This window comes from Sebastes fasciatus, chromosome 18, assembly GCF_043250625.1.
Source record: "Sebastes fasciatus isolate fSebFas1 chromosome 18, fSebFas1.pri, whole genome shotgun sequence".
NCBI lineage: Eukaryota > Metazoa > Chordata > Actinopteri > Perciformes > Sebastidae > Sebastes > Sebastes fasciatus.
Window position 1 is genome coordinate 26,157,372 of NC_133812.1, and position 18,703 is coordinate 26,176,074.

At 38.5% G+C, this 18,703-nt stretch overlaps 1 protein-coding gene across 4 annotated transcripts; it reads left to right on the top strand.

Moving 5' to 3' along the window:
- Positions 1 to 1,534: 1,534 nt before the first annotated feature.
- Positions 1,535 to 18,504, top strand: capn3b (calpain 3b). 4 transcript variants are annotated; one of them, XM_074616153.1, is made up of 23 exons: positions 1,535 to 2,052; positions 5,932 to 6,001; positions 6,892 to 7,010; positions 7,294 to 7,427; positions 8,863 to 9,031; positions 10,026 to 10,109; positions 10,195 to 10,286; positions 10,414 to 10,491; positions 11,204 to 11,364; positions 11,479 to 11,648; positions 11,729 to 11,740; positions 11,881 to 12,089; positions 12,235 to 12,268; positions 13,532 to 13,555; positions 13,730 to 13,816; positions 14,727 to 14,804; positions 14,938 to 14,995; positions 15,072 to 15,136; positions 16,009 to 16,077; positions 16,165 to 16,243; positions 16,660 to 16,776; positions 16,967 to 17,025; positions 17,928 to 18,504. In XM_074616153.1, exons 1-23 carry the CDS (start codon positions 1,738 to 1,740, stop codon positions 17,952 to 17,954), a joined length of 2,310 nt encoding a protein of 769 aa, XP_074472254.1. In that variant the 5' UTR covers positions 1,535 to 1,737; the 3' UTR covers positions 17,955 to 18,504. The 4 variants fall into 4 exon arrangements, with proteins under 4 accessions (XP_074472254.1, XP_074472255.1, XP_074472256.1 ...); XM_074616154.1 differs by lacking the exon at positions 13,532 to 13,555 and having other exon boundaries at positions 17,928 to 18,100; XM_074616155.1 differs by lacking the exons at positions 1,535 to 2,052; positions 5,932 to 6,001; positions 6,892 to 7,010; ... (6 more) ...; positions 11,479 to 11,648; positions 13,532 to 13,555 and having other exon boundaries at positions 11,727 to 11,740; positions 13,753 to 13,816; positions 17,928 to 18,100.
- Positions 18,505 to 18,703: the final 199 nt, after the last annotated feature.

The following is an 18,703-nucleotide window of genomic DNA, read 5'->3' on the forward strand; positions in this document are numbered from 1 at the left end:
ATATGAGTCTGGACTGACAGAGAATCAGACCAACTGGAGACTGACTGATGATGAACAGCTGGTTTAATATTCAGCCACAAACAGACCATTGACAAGGAAGGCGTTTATTGTACCACTAGGTGTCAATATAACTGATATTATAAATTATAAAAAAATAAATAAGTAACATCTACAGACAGACTCACAAACATACCAACCCCACATACATAATAATAATAATAATAATAATAATAATAATAATAATAATAATAATAATAATAATAATAGCAAAAAAAGCATTTCTTGTTTGGAAATAATATTTTTTTCTTTCTTTTGGATATTTAAAAAATTCTATATAATATAAATATAAGACATATATTATGTCTGTTTGTAAATTGTAATACAGCCATTTTTAATTTCAATGTTCCTTTTACGAGATCTTTTTCAACCACCTGTGCATTTATTGATGTTATTGTAAATCTCCACTCTTTTGTTTTATTTTATTATATGCATAAATAAATAAAGAACTAAAGCAGAATTTGGAGGTAGCTGCTTGTACTTTCTTGAGTATTTCCATTTTATGTAACTTAATACTTCTACTCCACTACATCTCAGAGGGAAATATTTTACTTTTTACTCTACTAGACTTATTTGACAATATTAGTTACTAGCTTCGAAGCTTCGACCGTTGCCATGGTAATAGACCTCCGAATGAGTATTTCATACTTTATTTTTTCACTTTTTTCGAGGTTGTTTTCATATATGCAATTTACAGTTTGTAATTAAAATAGTTTATAAACCAATTTTTTTAAGTAGTTGATCTCAGAGACGAACACAATAAGTACACTAGGAAAAACAACTTCAGCATTCAAAATTGAAATAAAATTAAGAAAAGAAAAAAATTATAATAGTTATAATAATAATAATAATAATAAAAAGAATAGAATAATAAAAAAATAATAATATTAATACAAAGAAAATAAAGTAATAATAATAAATTAAATAAGAAAGTTAATAGAAAAAAAATTGTATTCCAATGCTTTATTTTTGTTTTTTCTTTTAAATATAAGTATGTAATAATAAAGTATAAATCGAATACCTTCGAATAATTCTCTCCGAAGCTTCGAAGCCCAAAAAAAATAGTGAACGAACCACACCTTCCAGCACCCTATAGGGCTTAAGTTAAGTAACATTTTGAATGGAGGACTTTTACTTGCAACGGAATATTTTTACACTGTGGTAATTACTACTCTGAGTATTTATTCCATCACTGCCAACTATAGGCTTTATATTCCATAGGGCTTTTAGTGCAGGACTTCACATACATTTAAAGGGGGTATCACAGTGCAGAGGGCTCATGCCACCGGGTACATGACCTGACCTAGATGTATTCCCTCCGGTAATAATCCACCATATCCTCAGTCAGATGTGCAGATTCTGATCAACTCACTGTGACCTGTAAATGTTGCATCAGGGTCAGGATTTCTCTCGGCGGAGCCTCCTCCCCTTCTCTGAAGAGGCCTATATTTAGGTGCAGCCATGCAGCAGCAGGGACACAACAGTGGGCGCTGGTGTGAGAGGCTGTTGGCTGGAAGACGGTCTAAGAGCAGCAAAATAGAGGAACTAGAAGTGATCATCAGCGTAAGGGAGGACACGGGAAGTTTCTTTGGGCTGTTTTGCAAGTTCATGCCGTTTCTGCAAATAAGAAACTGACTCTGAAACAGGAACACGAAAGCCTGAGGCGTTCACTGATAAAAGATGGGGGACAAGAAACATAAAGTTGCTCATGTTGTTGAAAACACAAAGGTGAGAGTTCTTTATGAAACTGAAGCATCAAACGGGCCCGACGACAAAGCCAATTACCCTCCAGCTGGAACCAACTCCATCTACTCTGCCATTCTAAGCCGAAACGAGGCCGTCAAGGATGCAAAGCGTCTCAAGACTTTCTTGGAGCTGCGAGACAAGTACGTGAAGAAGAAGGTCCTGTTCGAAGACCCCCTGTTCCCTGCTGACGACTCCTCGCTCTTCTACAGTCACAAACCGCCCATGAAGTTTGAGTGGAAACGTCCATCGGTGAGTCTTCAGTTACTCTAAATGTAAAAGTGCACTCTAACATGTTAGAGAAGCTCTCCTCTAAAAGCTCCTGTGAATCTCATCACTTCAACCACAACACATGGCCTGGATGTCAAGTGGCTGCGTGGTTGTGGATGCATCACTCGGAGTTATCGCCTTCTACAATCACAGACAGCTGACTCTCACACAGGAGGACGCCATCTGACACGCTGGGACGCATAGTGGCGACTCAGTGTTGGCTTTATATCTTTCTGATATGCAAGAGGGTTTGATAGTCTTCCAACAATAGTTAAGCTTGATATCTTTTGCCAAAAGTAAACATGTCCTTGACTCTCAATACCTGCCAACACACCGGCAGAGATCTTAACACTGATGACACACATATTTACCTCAGACCCAACACTTATATAGCCATACTACCATGTAAAAATACTCTGTTACAGTTTAAAGTCCTGCATTCAAAATCTTTCCAATTTAAGTACAGAAATGTTATCAGCAAAATGTAAATATCAAAAATAAGAGTTCTTTTAATGCAGAATAACTAGGGCTGTCAAAGTTAACAAGATAATAACGTAAATTTGTTTTAACGCCACTAATTTCTTTAACGCATTAATGCAACTTGCAATTTTTTGATACTGGTATCATATAAAACTAGAAAACCAAATGAATCCATTGGTACCAACCATGTCATACTAGCTTGTAGCGAAGGAGGTTAAATATCAGCCCAGTCGCACAGCACTTTAATTTTAAAATTAATGAATTGATTCGTGTACATAGACACAAATTTAAAAATTTCTTTCGTGATGGTCAGCATAAAATCAATTCATATGTAATCCACATAATTGTGAACCGGGAAATATAAATAGCGGTGACTGCCACCTAGGTAGGAGGTCGGGCTGGATAGGTGGCTCAAAAACACTGGACTGTCACCCAGGAGACTGGTGTTCGTGTCCTGTGTGAAACCAGTCAATCTATTGATTTATTTGTCACATAACTTCCGTACTGAAGTTACGCCACTTTCGTAGTTATTTTAACCCAAACCACGATCTCTTCTTAAACCTAACCAAGTAATTTTATTTTGAAAAAACTGGAGCGGAAAAAAAAATGTACAAAAAAATACGCTGTCAAATGTCGTGCTGAGCGTCACGAAAAAAAAACGAAAATTCGTGTCTACGTACACGAATCAAATACAATACATTTTGTGACTATTTGACGAACTGCCGTGAGACGGTGTTGTTAAATAACGCTCCAAACTTATACAGAATTTTGGCGAGGAAAAACTGTCATGGCCATTTTCAAAGGGGTCCCTTGACCTCTGACCTCCAGATATGTGAATGTAAATGGCCTCTATGGGTACCCACGAGTCTCCCCTTTACAGACATGCCCTCTTTATGATCATTATATCATATACCTTCAGGGCGATGAGAGTGCAGCATCGCCCTGTCTGGGTTTCTTTCACAACAACGACCTGCTCGCTGTACATTATCCCTTATACTTAAAGAAAAGACAATGCATTCCCGTAACATTAAATCTATTTTTCCATTTAATGATTTTATGTCAGCTTCGTACAGTAGTTAACAACATCCAGTGTAACATGACTCTGCAGCTCGATCGCTGCTTAATAGCTGATGATGAATGCCAGCTGAGTTTAGTGATACGTGAATCCCATCCGGGGGGTCAGCGGTGGAGCTCGCTCTAAATTCAGAACATGAGACTGCATTTTAACAGCCTTAGTTATGGTCAGTCATGTGATGAGGGGAACAGACTCACTGCTGTGAATCCCCCCTCATCTTTATCCTTTCGTTATCCTCTTTTCTAACCCCTAAAAACTCTACGTTCTGGATATTTCAGGAATTAAAAAATGCTGTGTTGTTTTTTGCGTGAATGATTGTTTTTATTCTTCTCTGATTGCTTCATTTGAAGTATTTGTAGAGGGCTGAAGAGGTGAAATTTTATCCAATATTTCACAAGAAAAAGGCAAAAAAAATTAGAGAAAAGTCAGAAGAAATAAGCAGATTTATCTTGTGGCCCTTTGAGGGGTCCAACTCCACACGTAGGAAACCACTTTTATAGAAGACCATGCAATATTTGCTCCAAAATAATGTTCCACAATATGAGATATATGCATTGATAGGGCTGTCAATGTTAAAGCTATCGATCTTTCGGAGGTTGTGGCGGGCTATGACACTAGAAAACCTAATGAACCCATCGGTACCAACCATGTCATACTAGCTTGTCGGAAGAGGAGGTTAAATAACGCTCCACACTCGCGCTGAATTTTGGCGAGGAAAAACTGTCATGGCCATTTTCAAAGGGGTCCCTTGACCTTTGACCTCCAGATATGTGAATGTAAATGGGTTCTATGGGTACCCACGAGTCTCCCCTTTACAGACATGCCCACTTTATGGTAATCACATGTTGTGTGCATGAGTGTTTTATCTCTGATTGCTTCATTTGAAGAATTCGTAGAGGCCTAAAAAGGTGAAAGTATCCAATACTTCAGAAGAAGAAAGGCACAAAAAATGTGAGAAAAGTCAGAAAAAAATTTATGGAACAGAAAATGTGTTTTTATTCTTATTCATTCAATCATTTTATGACCTCCTCAGTGCTCCAAAATGTTCCACAATATGAGCATAAACATATGCATTAATACTTAATGCTGTACATTTCTATTTCATTTTTTAATTTATATTTAACACACTACTTACCAATTACTTATTTGCTCTGTGGTTATATATTGCATGTTTAATGCAAATATTTGTTCTTATATTCTCATTTCTTATTCTTATTTTTAGTATTTAATATATTTCTTTACATATACTGTGTTATATATTGTAGCATTATGCACATAATATACATGTTACATACTATTTTAATTCTATTTTATTCTAGTCGTATTATTTCTTTAAGAGCAACAGCAACGCCCCAATTTCCCCTCTGGGTTAATATCTGGTATAAAATCCCTTTAATAAGTGTCTGAATATATAATAAAATATAAATGGATGATCAGTTGGTTATTTCCCGTAAGACCACAGACAGTCAATCACTCTGACTCACCACAAGATACGTAGTTATGAGGTGAGGGCTTCTCTGCATTCAGCGCAGCGTTATCTCTTGTTCAGAGCACTAAAAGGTCGCGACCTGCAGGACCCCCAGCAGCTGCTTCCTCGTAAATATGCAGCGAATGCAGCCGGAGACATTTCTCCAACTTGCTTTCAGTTTCAGGGTCAAATCCTCATATTGTCAATCATGTCAGGCGTAGAGTTGTAAAATGCAAGATTTTAAATTGTTGTGGTGTTCAAATGTTGACCAATAATATAAAAATGCTACTTTTATAATATCTTACTTTAATTATATTATTATATTAGTATTATAATATTATTATTTTTAATATAAATATGTTGTTTTTAGGGCTGTCAATCAATTAAAATATTTAATCACGATTAATCGCAAATTAATTACACATTTTTTATCTGTTCAAAATGTACCTTAAAGGGAGATTAGTCAAGTATTTAATCCTTTTATCAACATGGGAGTGGGCAAATATGCTGCTTTATGCAAATGTATGTATATATTTATTATTGGAAATCAATTAACAACACAAAACAATGACAAATATTGTCCAGAAACCCTCACAGGTACTGCATTTAGCATAAAAAATATGCTCCAATCATAACATGGCAAACTGCAGCCCAACAGGCAACAACTAATTTGCATTAAAGGGTTATTATTGCGTTAACTTTGACAGTCATAATAAATATATTTAAAATTGTGTTTTTACAGCTAATGCATGTACCATTTCACCTTAAGATTTTTTTTTTTTTGGCGCTGATATTTCACAACATGCTCAGAAACCTCTTCTTTTTTTTTCGATGACAGGAAATTTGTGAAAACCCCAAGTTCATCATAGACGGAGCCAACAGGACAGACATCTGTCAAGGAGAATTGGGTAACAAATAAACTGTTTCTGCTTTCAAATAAGTGCTTCAAAAGTCCACCATGCTGCATGGGAACTTAGAGTATGATTTGGTGTCTTATGGTTGCACACACAGGCACCTTTGTTGACAAGACATTAGCATTATTTTTCTTACTAAAGCCTGCATGTTCATAATACTAGAATTTAAAAATAAGAGTATAATAGCAAGAGCATGGAAAAGTGTAGAAAGAAATAACATTTTCACCTGCTTTTGGTTTTGGTGCCAGATGGATGTTAAACACAAAGTTGTGCAGTTAAAGAGGACCTGTTATGCTCATATTCATTTTCAGGAGGAGGGAGAGTATTGTCTTTTCACCCTCTGTCTGAAACACTCTGTTTGAAGCAAACTGTGTTACTTGGTGACATCACTACGTTACGGAAGAAAAGGCGGGACTTCAATCAATGTGTTTCAGGCAGTTCAGGAGCCGTGTTTCTGTGGGGGAGAGTAACTTTGGCTTGGACTTTGCAGTACTTTTACATGCACAAAAAACTATATAACACGCTAAAGGAAAAGGGGTAAGCACAAAAGCATAAAAGGTCCTCTTTAAAGTTTTAATGGTGCAAAAAGTCTAATGTGTCTCAGCTGAAGACAGCTTGTACCTTCTGTGCTAACCGAGACATGGCAAGAAAATGAAATACCTGTAACAACGTAGAGCACAGCCAAGACATGTGGGGTGGAAACCAGAGCCGGGAACACGCCAGGCAGCTGAAATGACCGTGTGAGAATCAACCCTAATTTAGTTACCTAACTGATGTCGACGACTGACACCTGCAGCGATGCGGCTTTAATCTGTGACAACGGCTTTATGGAGTGGGATGTTTAGATTAAGTGCTTTCATGGCTCATAAATCTACTGTTGGCAGGTGACTGCTGGCTGCTCGCCGCCATCGCCTGTCTGACGGTGAACGAGAAGCTGCTGTACAGAGTGATTCCTCCGGACCAGAGCTTCACGGACAACTACGCCGGCATCTTCCACTTCCAGGTTCATTGAATGGATGTTTGGCACTTTGTGCAGTAAACTACTGAATCTTCATGTTCTGGGAAATATACTTTGTTGTGACTCTTAAAGGACCAGTGTGGAACATTTGGAATATAACATTAATAAGTATGTTTTCTTTTGTGTATAATCACTCACTCAGTCAGCCCTAAACATATGAATCAAATAATAATCTAAAAGATTATTTTCTTTGCACGGTGATAAATCGTTCTTCTCTGTCTCATCACTGACTTCCTGTTTTAAATCTGTTCTGTCTTCTCACCCTCAGTTCTGGCGTTATGGCGAATGGATCGACGTGGTCGTGGACGATCGCGTCCCGACCTGCAACAACAAGCTGGTTTTCACCAAATCATTCAGGAAGAACGAGTACTGGAGCGCTCTTCTGGAAAAAGCTTACGCCAAGTGAGCTCAGTCTGTCAATGTTCACTGTCACCTACATGATGTTCAATCATTCAGTAGAGTTCAGATTGACTGTCTGTCCACTGAAAAAGTTCATCATTTAGTTTTCAGTTCTTGTTTTGTTGCTGAAGAAAAGATGAGTTTTAAATGCAATTTTGCTAAAGTTTATTTTTTATTTTTAATGTTTAATCAGTATCAGTGACAGTATTGAGAAAAAGTGAAAATTACTCAAATGGCATCAACATAATGCAGCCTGTTCAGTCCTCATTCCCAGGGCGTAAAATACCGACGCTTTGTCACGCCCATCGGCGTGTGATGCCTCCGCACAAAGCACCCCTTAGCGCCGGTATGAGACACACCAGGCTTTCCAATAACTATAATGTAAACCCATCTGCTGCAACAGTAAACACTCAGAGAAAGTGGTTGGGGAGTGTGGTGACATAGTTTAAAGCGTGAGAAAACACACATAGGATGGGGGGAGGCGCAGTGGATGGGTCCAACAAACACAAGGCTTTCATCCAGGAGACCGCCGTTTGTGTCCGGTGCGTTAAGTTTCACTTTCACGTTACAATCAGCTGTTTGTTTGTGTTCCGCGTTCGCAACTTTAAGTCTCATTTTCACTTTACAAACATAGCAATCTGAAGGCCAACCATGTACTTTTTCCTAAACCTAACTGAGTGGTTTTGTTGCCAAAACCTCAGCAAGTGTTTTTGTTTAATTCACAACGTTAAGAACGTGTTTTATTGCGACCGAAAAGTGACGCAGAGGGGTCTGACAAAGCGTCAGTATGTGACGAGTTAACACTGTCGCCTCACAGCAAGAGGGTCGCAGGTTCAAACCCGGCTCGGGGCCCTTCTGTGTGGAGTTTGCAGATTCTCCCTGTGTTAGCGTGGGTTTTCTCCGGGTTCTCAGGTTTCCTCCCACAGTCCAAAGACATGCAGGTTAATTGTTGACGTAGGTGTGAATGTGATGTGAGCGTGAATGGATGTCTGTCTCTATGTGTCAGCCCTGTGATAGTCTGGAGACCTCTCCAGGTTGTACCCCGCCTTCACCCAATGTCAGCTGGGATCGGCTCCAGACCCCCCACCACTCTGAACAGGATAAGCGGTTAAAGTTAATGGATGGATGGATGGATGGATGGATGGATGGATGGATGGATGGATGGATGGATGGATGTCAAAAAAGACGATTGACACCTGAAACCACCGACCTCCCACCTCCCTGGCATAGTTAAACTTATTTAAAGTGAAACAACACGTGTAAATGTCGTATTACGCTGTGTATATTTGCTGCTGTGTAGCGACACTAACTAGACACGCCACTCCTCCTTCCTCGTGTTTCCCAAACTGGCTGCAGACGCTGTGAAGAACCCAAGCCTCGGAGAGAACAAACATGTCAGCGCATTGAGCAGGATGATCGACCTCTCTCTCTCTCTCAGGTTGCACGGCTCTTATGAGGCACTTAAAGGGGGCAACACTCTGGAGGCCATGGAGGATTTCACGGGAGGAGTTACCGAGTTCTTCGAGTTGGCCGAGGCGCCCAAAGAGCTCTACAGCATCATGAGGAAGGCGCTGGAGCGAGGCTCGCTGATGGGCTGCTCCATAGATGTGAGCGGTGATGAAAGATGTGAAATGAAGTGTACAGAATACAGAGAAAAAATCACATTACAGGGACAAAAAGCAAGAAATCATTAGATTAGACATGAAGCAATTAGGGCTGTCAAAGTCAACGTGATAATAACGAGTTAATGCAAATTTGTTTTAACGCCACTAATTTCTTTAACGCATTAACGCATCTTTCAGAGGTTGTAGCGGGCTCAGTTTTAAAGCTCCAAACTTGAGCTAAAGTTTTGCGACGAAAAAACTGGCACGGACATTTTCAAAGGGGTCCCTTGACCTCTGACCTCCAGATGTGTGAATGTAAATGGGTTCTATGGGTACCCACGAGTCTCCTCTTTACAGACATGCCCACTTTATGATAATCACATGCAGTTTCGAGCAAGTCATAGTCAAGTCAGCGCACTGACACACTGACAGCTGTTGTTGCCTGTTGGGCTGCAGTTTGAGCATGTTTGTTATGCTAAATGCAGTACCTGTGAGGGTTTCTGGACAATATCTGTCATTGTTTTGTGTTGTTAATTGATTTATAATAATAAAATATGCATATGTTTGCATAAAGCAGCATATCTGACCACTCCCATGTTGATAAGAGTATCAAATACTTGACAAATCTCCCTTTAAGATACATTTTTAACACATAAAATGTGTGATTAATTTGCGATTAAATATTTTAATGACTGACTGAAATATGAAATTCAAATTCAACTGTAAGGAGGAGATTGATATAAGGGACACGGTAATAAATACCATCAATAAACAGCAGATACATTTCATTTCCTCATGCAAATCCAACAATTTCAACAATTTTGTCACAATATGAGAAGCTGAATTAAAATGTAAAGTTTGATTTTATTATCCCCCTTTCACATCTTTAACTTGACTTTAGGGAAAACTAGATTTTACCATCAAATCCAGAATAAATGACTGAATTAAAATGATGTATTTGTGTGTGTTTTGCTCTGACTCGTGTTGCATCTGTCAGATTTTTTCAGCCGCTGAACTGGAGAGTCGGACTGACCAGGGGCTGGTCAGAGGTCACGCCTACTCCATCATAGGGCTGGCGGAGGTGCAGTAAAATGTTACAGTAATGCAGATTTGGTGTATTCTTTTTAAGAGAAGAAGGCCTGTTAAAGTGATGTTGTTGTTTCTAGTGTGACGAGGTTGCAAAGGATACCAGGATTCGCCTGATTCGCTTGCGTAACCCCTGGGGCTTTGTGCTGTGGAAGGGACCGTGGAGTCCAAAGTAAGATCTGATCTAAGACAACTTTAACCTTTTATATTATTATAAGATATAATTCTGCTTATATGACCCAGGTGCTGTACTACGGCTAATTCTTTCTTACTAATGTGTATTAATATGATTTCCGTAGCTCAAAGGAGTGGTCGACCATTTCCACCGCAGACAAGGACAACCTAAAAAAACAGACGGTGGAGACGAGTGAGTTCTGGTGAGTAAAACCACCGTGACTTCATCACATCTTTAGTTTTGGATCATTCATAAAATAAAATATTAATTTAATATTTTCACCAGTTTTATAGCTGCTTTTGCTTTTGTTTAGTCTATTGTGACGGTGAACTTGAGAGTACACTGGCACAAAATTGTGGTGCTGCACAAAACGTGACTTGATTCAAGCAAAAGGTCGCAACTATCAATTATTTTCATTGACGATTAATCTGTTGATTATTTTCTCGATTTAATCGATTAGTTGTTTGGTCTATAAAATGTCAGAAAAAGCCCAAGATGACGTCCTCAAATGTCTTGTCTTGTGCACAACTCAAGGATAATTCAGTTTACTGTCATAGAGGAGTAAAGAAACCAGAAAATATTCACATTTAAGGAGCTGGAATCGGAGAAATTTGACCTTTTTTTCATAAGAAATTACTCAAACCGATTAATCGATTATCGAAAAATAGTTGGCGATTAATTTAATAGTTGACAACTAATCGATTAATCGTTGCAGCTCTGGGTGGCATCATAACTGTACACATACAGTAAATGTTAATTACTACATTGGAATACTGATTTGGAGGTTGATTACCATGGCAACGGTCAAAGCTTGGAAGCTTGGAAGCATTTGGGTCAGCCATAGCAACGTTTTTCCCATTTTTCACCAAATTGAACTATAAAGAATTAACTTCCTCTTTCATGTTCTCCTCCAGGATGTCTTTCGATGACTTCAAGAAGAACTTCACAAAGCTGGAGATGTGTAACTTGACCCCCGACACCCTGCAGGGTGACGAAAGGCACAGCTGGACGGTGTCGGTCAACGAGGGTCGCTGGGTCAGAGGCAGCTCTGCTGGCGGCTGCAGGAACTTCCCACGTAGGAACCTGCTTATTTTATTAATATCAGCTTTTATTCCTCTAGAAGCCTTTAAGTGTCTTTACTCTACGCTGCTATCGTGTTGTTGCAGATTAACCTTTTTGTGTTTGACAGAAACGTTCTGGACGAACCCTCAGTACCGGCTGCAGCTGTACGAGGAGGACGACGACCCGGAGGACGGGAAGGTGGAATGCACCGTCGTCGTGGCTCTGATGCAGAAAGGTCGAAGGATGCAGCGCCATCAAGGGGCCAAATTCCTCACCATCGGATTCTCCCTCTACGAGGTCATTGATCACATGAACCCTTAAATCACTGGATAAGATGATGTGAACTTCTCCTTTAACTTTGTCTTCTGTCTCTGCAGGTGTCGAAGGAGGTATGCACCTTACTCTGAGGAGAGTGGTATCAATCTTTTCGTCTAAATCTCAGCAAGAGAGTTCCAATTTTAAACTATTCTCTGCTTTTAGTACTTCTTCTGTATCGACTACATACCAGCTGCTTTCTTTCCATCCGTAGATGTGTGGACAGAACCAACACCTGCAGAAGGACTTCTTCCTCTACACGGCCTCCAAAGCTAAATGTAAGACGTACATTAACCTGCGGGAGGTGACGGAGCGGATCCATCTGCCCCCCGGGGAGTATGTCATCATCCCCACGACCTTTCAACCCCATCAAGAGGGAGAGTTCATTCTCAGGGTCTTCTCTGAGAAGAAGAACACGTCTGAGTAAGTGATGATCACCGGGGGGGGGGATATATTTGGTGGTGCAGCTGAAGCTATTTTGGGGATTGTTGACAGCAAAATTACAAGAAATGAAGACCATTATCATTGAGTAGCAGGAATCCTAATGTGTCTTTTTTGTTACTTGCAGGGAGGCGGAGAACACGATCAACTCTGACCTGCAGGTTTGCAACGTGATTGAAGGGTTGGAAATATATGTAGATAGTTCTGACTGATACTTCAGTGGTGAAATGATTAAAACAGAAGAGTAGACTCACTTATTAGCTCTATTAAATTATTTCTAACATGGTTTGAATCCCTTTCAGTTAGGGCTGCACGATTATGGCCAAAATGATATCACGATTATTCATTGATTTTAGCGACAACATATTTTATTGCACTTTCACATTAGAATAAACAGAACTCTGTTTTTACTTCCATGCTGTGCTACATCCCTGTTAATGTACAAATTAGGGCTGCATGATGTTGGAAATCTGACATTGCAATATTTTTTCTGCTATATATATATATTGCAATATGAAAAAATACAGGATTATTCACCCTACCCTTTTTGTTAAGCTAAATGCATCAAGATTAGATAAACAGATAAACATTTTTATGCTCTCAGTTTAATCATTGACACACTGGTTGTATGGATAATATCTATCCCCAAAAGTGAAGCCAAAACATCTGGATCACCGGCTGCTGGCTGTTAGTTTAGGAAGCGCTTGATTTGATATTTTCTATGAGCAGAACACGCATTTTAAAACGTCAATATCTCAGGCGATCGTGTTCATTTCATTGTGGGAAGCCAAAATCATGATCGCGATTAATAATCCATTAATTGTGCAGCTCTACTTTCAGTGGCCAGGTGATATATTCATATGTATGTGCTTGAATGAGGCTTGATTATAAAACGTTGTCCATTCTCTAAAGTATATTTAAAAGGCTGCTTACTGTTGCATACAAACTTTCTTTTTTAAACCTGTTCACATATTTTGAATTAAACAGACAGACTGGGATGTAGAACAAAAACTTTAGGACAGAAATAAGGTTATTCATTTATGAATTTGTTTGTTAGAAGCTCACATCTCATCACACAAGATTAAGGTGCACACTAATATTGAACATAATTAGGCAGAATGTTAAGAGAAAGAGCTGAAAATGTCTATGAGAAAGTCCATAGCTGAATATATGGACAATACCACAATAGTGCAGATACTTACTGCAACACATTTCCACACTGTAGTATCAGTTTGAATTTGATATTTTGTAAACCCCAAACATATTTCATCAACCTTGTTCTTAAAATCTCTTTGTCTCGTCCTTATTCATTCTGTACTCATTGTGTTTTTTCCAACAACTTTAACTAACAGACTTAAAAAGTGTTTTCCTCCTTTTTCATCTCACTTCATCCTTCTGTCCTTCTTTGTCTTATTGGCCTTCAGCAAGACCAGATAAAGAAAGAAAAGGTAAAGATGCATGTGGCTGTTAAACTCTGCTTCCTCCTCCGCTGCTGCTGCTTCTCCATCATACATCAGCTGTTGTAGATTATTATATTATAACTATAAATTAACCCTCTCTCTTCTGTTTCTGTTTGTCTTCTATAACCCGTCTCTCCTCCGACTAACCGCCGCCGTCACCAGCCTATTGTATTTGTGTCAGACAGAGCGCGAGCCAACAAAGAAATCGAGCACGACGGCATTCGTGGGGAGAAGAAGAAGAAACCGAAGGTATAACCTCCCTCCTCGCTGCGGGAGCCAAAACTTTGACCCTGCAGCCACGCAGCACATAGCTCACACAGTGACCTTTGACCTGTCGTAATTTATAGAGACTGACGGCTCTGAAATGTAATCTTGACCAGGTCAAATATCACCGCTGGGAATAAAACAATTGAGTTTGAGGCCAACTGATCTCCAGTGGCTCAGCTGCACCTGTTTCCCTGTAAGACCTCCGAGTATACAGGCTGAGATGTTTACGTCTCTCTGATGTGCTGCTCTCCTAAAGCCGACTGAGGAAACACATCAATCAATCACTAAATGATTTACTGTTATTATTATAATGCATTATAATGTGTTTATACCTATGAACTTTTGCTTTAAGTAAAGTGAAAAAATATAATTAAATCTATGCAAGAACATCACAAAACGTTGTCAAATATATTTGTACATATCTTAAAGTAAACAAAGACCACTTAGAGTAACGTATAATCACATTATAATGCATTAAAACAGTGATTATAATGAATTACAACTATGGGAACTATAATAAACTATGATCAATGCAAAAAAAAATGTCAGTGAGTGTCCAGCAATTATGAAATATTATGATACTTGACCTTATTAATCATTATAAAAAATGCTTTAAAGCATTAAGGATCTTTATGAGTGCTTATAACTATGATTATACATTATGCTATCATCAGATTATTATAGCAATATAATATAATAATGGAGAAAAAAATAAACAGAAAAAAATCTAGCCAAGCTTAGAGTCCATTTAACTTACATCCAAACATACGATAATCCTCCTAAAAGACATCAAATCAAGGTTTTACAACTTATAAAGCGATCACACAGTTTTTATTTTTGCTACCAATAACTTCCTTTATAAATTATTTCTCTTTTATTTGTCCCTTATCAGCGAAAACAACAGGAACCTGAGGAGGAGACCGAAGAGGAAAAACAGTTCAGAGCAATTTACCAGCAGATCGCTGGTGAGGTGAGTAACGGTACTCAGAGAGGAGAGAGGAGAGAGGAGAGAGGAGAGAGGAGAGAGGAGAGAGGAGAGAGGACGACACTGTGACTGACTGTGATAAACTATATATACAACATATTATTCCTCCCTCATTCAGGACATGCAGATCTGTGCCAACGAACTCAAGATGATCATGAAGAACGTACTCTCCAAACGTGAGTTCACTGGAGACGTTAAGATCATGATTCTATAGTGATGTGATCAATCATACCGAGCTGTCTTCTTCCACAGATAATGACGTAAAGACAGACGGTTTCAGCCTGGAGACGTGTCGCAGTATGATCGCCTTGATGGATGTATCCTTTCAGTTGTGGCATCAGCAGGTTGTTGGTTTGAATCCCTCTAGTGACTGAGGTTAGTGAATGAGTAGAACTGTACATCCTCAGTTACTCAGTGGAGACCCCAACAGGCAAACTACTTTTCCTAAATACTCAAAGCACAGCCAAAGTTTAAGGGGTAACACATCTTTTACTTATCAGCAGGGCTGTCAGTTGTTTCAAATATTTAATCACGATTAATCGTAAATTAATCACACATTTTTTATCTGCTCAAAATGTACCTTAAAGGGAGATTAGTCAAGTATTTAATCCTCTTATCAACATGGGAGTGGACAAATATGCTGCTTTATGCAAATGTATGTATATATTTATCATTGGAAGTCAATTAACACAAAACAATGACAGATATTGTCCAGAAACCCTCACAGGTACTGCATTTAGCATAAAATATATGCTCAAATCATAACATGGCAAACTGCAGCCCAACAGACAACAACAGCTGTCAGTGTGTCAGTGTGCTGACTTGACTATGACTTGCCCCAAACTGCATGTGATTATAATAAAGTGGGCATGTCTGTAAAGGGGAGACTCGTGGGTACCCATAGAACACATTTACATTCACATATCTGGAGGTCAGAGGTCAAGGGACCCCTTTGAAAAAGGCCATGACAGTTTAGCGCAAGTTTGGAGCGTTATTTAACCTCCTTCGTGACAAGCTAGTATGACACGGTTAACACAGTAACTTTGACAGCCCTAATCTTTAATAATTTATTGTTGATGACAAAAGCACAAAAGGAAAGTACCAGTACTACAAAAAAAGGATCAAATGCACCTTTAAAATTGTCTCTTCCCTGGTTGTGTTGGTTTTCCTATAAGTGACCGTCTCTCAGACTGACGGGACGGGGAAACTGAACCTGCAGGAGTTCAAACACTTGTGGAAAAAGATCAAGGAGTGGCAGGTAGGACCGTCGTAACCGATCTAAAGCTGCTGCTCATGTTTAACTAACATCTGACTGACCGTCCATCTCCTCCTGATGTGTCTCCAGCTGATCTTCAAACGATACGATAACGACAAATCCGGCTCCATCAGCAGTTTTGAGATGAGGAACGCTGTTAATGATGCAGGTGAGCAGCACGTTTCTTTATGCATACGGTGAGTTCAGAAAATCACATCACTTTACTGTAACGCAGCCTTTAAAACCAGGAAAAGACAACACTGACGCCATATTACGATATCCAAAACCTAAGACGATATCTGGTCTCATATCACGATTTCGATATAATATCGATATATTGCTCAGCCCTAACATACTGTATATTTCCAATTTTGGATTCCATGCATTTCCAGAGCTGATAATCTACATTTAAATTGGAATAAAGCATAAATGAAACTTGAATTATAAGTTAACAATATAATATTATAATACAACTGTTTAAGGGTTAACCTCACAGTTTTGTCCTAACTTTTGTCAGAAGTCACAGCCTCTCATTAGAAACCTTTAACATGATATAAACCTGATCTGTGTCTTCTCCACATGAAGGGTTTCACCTCAACAAGCAGCTTTACGACATCATAGCGATGCGCTACGCAGACGAACACCTCAACATCGACTTTGACAGTTACATCTGCTGCTTTGTGAGACTAGAGGGAATGTTCAGTAAGTATAAACCACACCTGAGCTTTTTATCCTTTATCTGAGGTCTTAAAATACAGAATATTTTACACTTTTTATGAATCTTTGCACGGCCAAATCTAACTTATAGGACCCACTAACTGCAGCTTTGTCCTGCTTCAGTTTAAGATTTATAAAGAGATGAGTGAAGATTGATTTGTTGTGTCTCTTACAGGAGCTTTTAATGCTTTTGATAAAGACGGAGACGGAATAATCAAGCTCAACGTCCTGGAGGTAAACCTGTTATTCACAACATGATATTCTAAATCTGAGCCTTTTGATATTTATATGTTGTTTTCTTTGTGATAAGACTAGTAAGACTAGAGCTGCAACGATTAATCGATTAATTGTCAACTATTCAATTAATCCCTAACTATTTTATATAATCGATTAATCAGAAAAAAACCAAGTCTAAATCCTCTGGTTCCAGCTTCTTAAATGTGAATATTCTCTGGTTTCTTTCCTCCTCTATGACAGTAAACTGAATATCTTTGAGTTGTGGACAAAACAAGACATTTGAGGACGTCGTCTTGGGCTTTTAGAAACACTGATCATTATTTTTCACCATTTTATAGACCAAACAACTAATCAATTAATCAAGAAAACAATCAACAGATTAATCAACAATGAAAATAAAATTATTATTTTATAGCTCTAATTAAGACAGGCTTGTGATGAAGATCATCAAAGTTCATTCTTAAAATTAGAAAGTATGAGAGTATAAAAGTTGTATTTTGGCTAAATGCTCCCAATTTAAGGTCAACTTACTAAGTTTTTCCAGAGTTTCAAACGTGCTGAGTAACCAGAAAAAGATAAACACATGTTGCCTTTCAGTAAATACTACCTTACTTAATTATTTTCCATTTTCCTTTTTTGTGATTGCACTTTGAGGTACTGCCTTGTTGGATTACGTTACACTAATAGGTGTTTCTTATTTTTTTTCAACTTAATATTCATAAACAGTATACATGACCAAAATCTAATCAAATATCAGAAACTATGACCTCAAAAATGTCCCTGCATTATATTACTACGTAGTGTGTGTTGCAGTTTTCTGGTCACTCAGTGTGTACTGTTGGTATACTTTCAGAATGAAACCGTTTATGCTCATAAAGTGTTTCTTTGTCTCTCTGCAGTGGCTTCAGCTCACCATGTATTCATAAATCAACATCTTGACCGCTGATGTAGCCGCAGACGGTTGGAGATCATGTTCATCAATCAACTCTCCTGGACGGCCTCTAATTTTTTTTTTTTTTGCACAGATTTGGGGATTACAACAAAGTCTTGTGTTCACAAATCAGACGTTTGAAGAGTTCTCTAGTTTTTATGTCAAATTTAGATTTCATCACTCAGACTGTGATGGTTTAGATCAATTCTATTTTATCTTATTTTTATGTGACTGACATAAAGGGTATCTTTGGTATTTTTAACCTGGACTCTATTTCCCCATGTTTTTGTGTCTAAGTGTCAACAACTTTTTACAGTTTTTCTCTTTCGCTTTGGCTCAATTCTTGAATTACATTTTTTTTTTTTCAAAACAATAAATTCAAACCTCTAAACAGTTAGTTTGTTGTTCACAACAGATTTTAATTTCTCATTCATTCAAGTAAATTGCACATGTTTTGGCACATGTGCAAAGAGTCAGTACAATAACCACTTGCACGTCTTTCTGATCAACCCTGCAGAGAAATAAAACCTTTTTCTTACCTTTGGCTTGGTCCTTCTGTTTGTTATTGTGACCAAGTCCTGCTCATCAAGGACAAGTCTGGTTGTGAAGAAGAAAACACCTCGTCCACATGGTGGAAATCATCTAAATATTCAGCCATGACTAAGCTACGCTTTCTGTTCTCCAACACAACAAACTCTGCCCGGCTGGCACTCACGTTTCCTCCATGGATGTATTCCTCTATTC

Coding starts and splice junctions, on each gene's coding strand:
- capn3b (XM_074616153.1), top strand. CDS start 1,738: ATGGGGGACAAGAAACATAAAGTTGCTCATGTTGTTGAAAACACAAAG. Junction 2,053..5,931: donor TTGAGTGGAAACGTCCATCG/GTGAGTCTTCAG, acceptor TTTCGATGACAG/GAAATTTGTGAAAACCCCAA. Junction 11,365..11,478: donor CGGCTGCAGGAACTTCCCAC/GTAGGAACCTGC, acceptor TGTGTTTGACAG/AAACGTTCTGGACGAACCCT.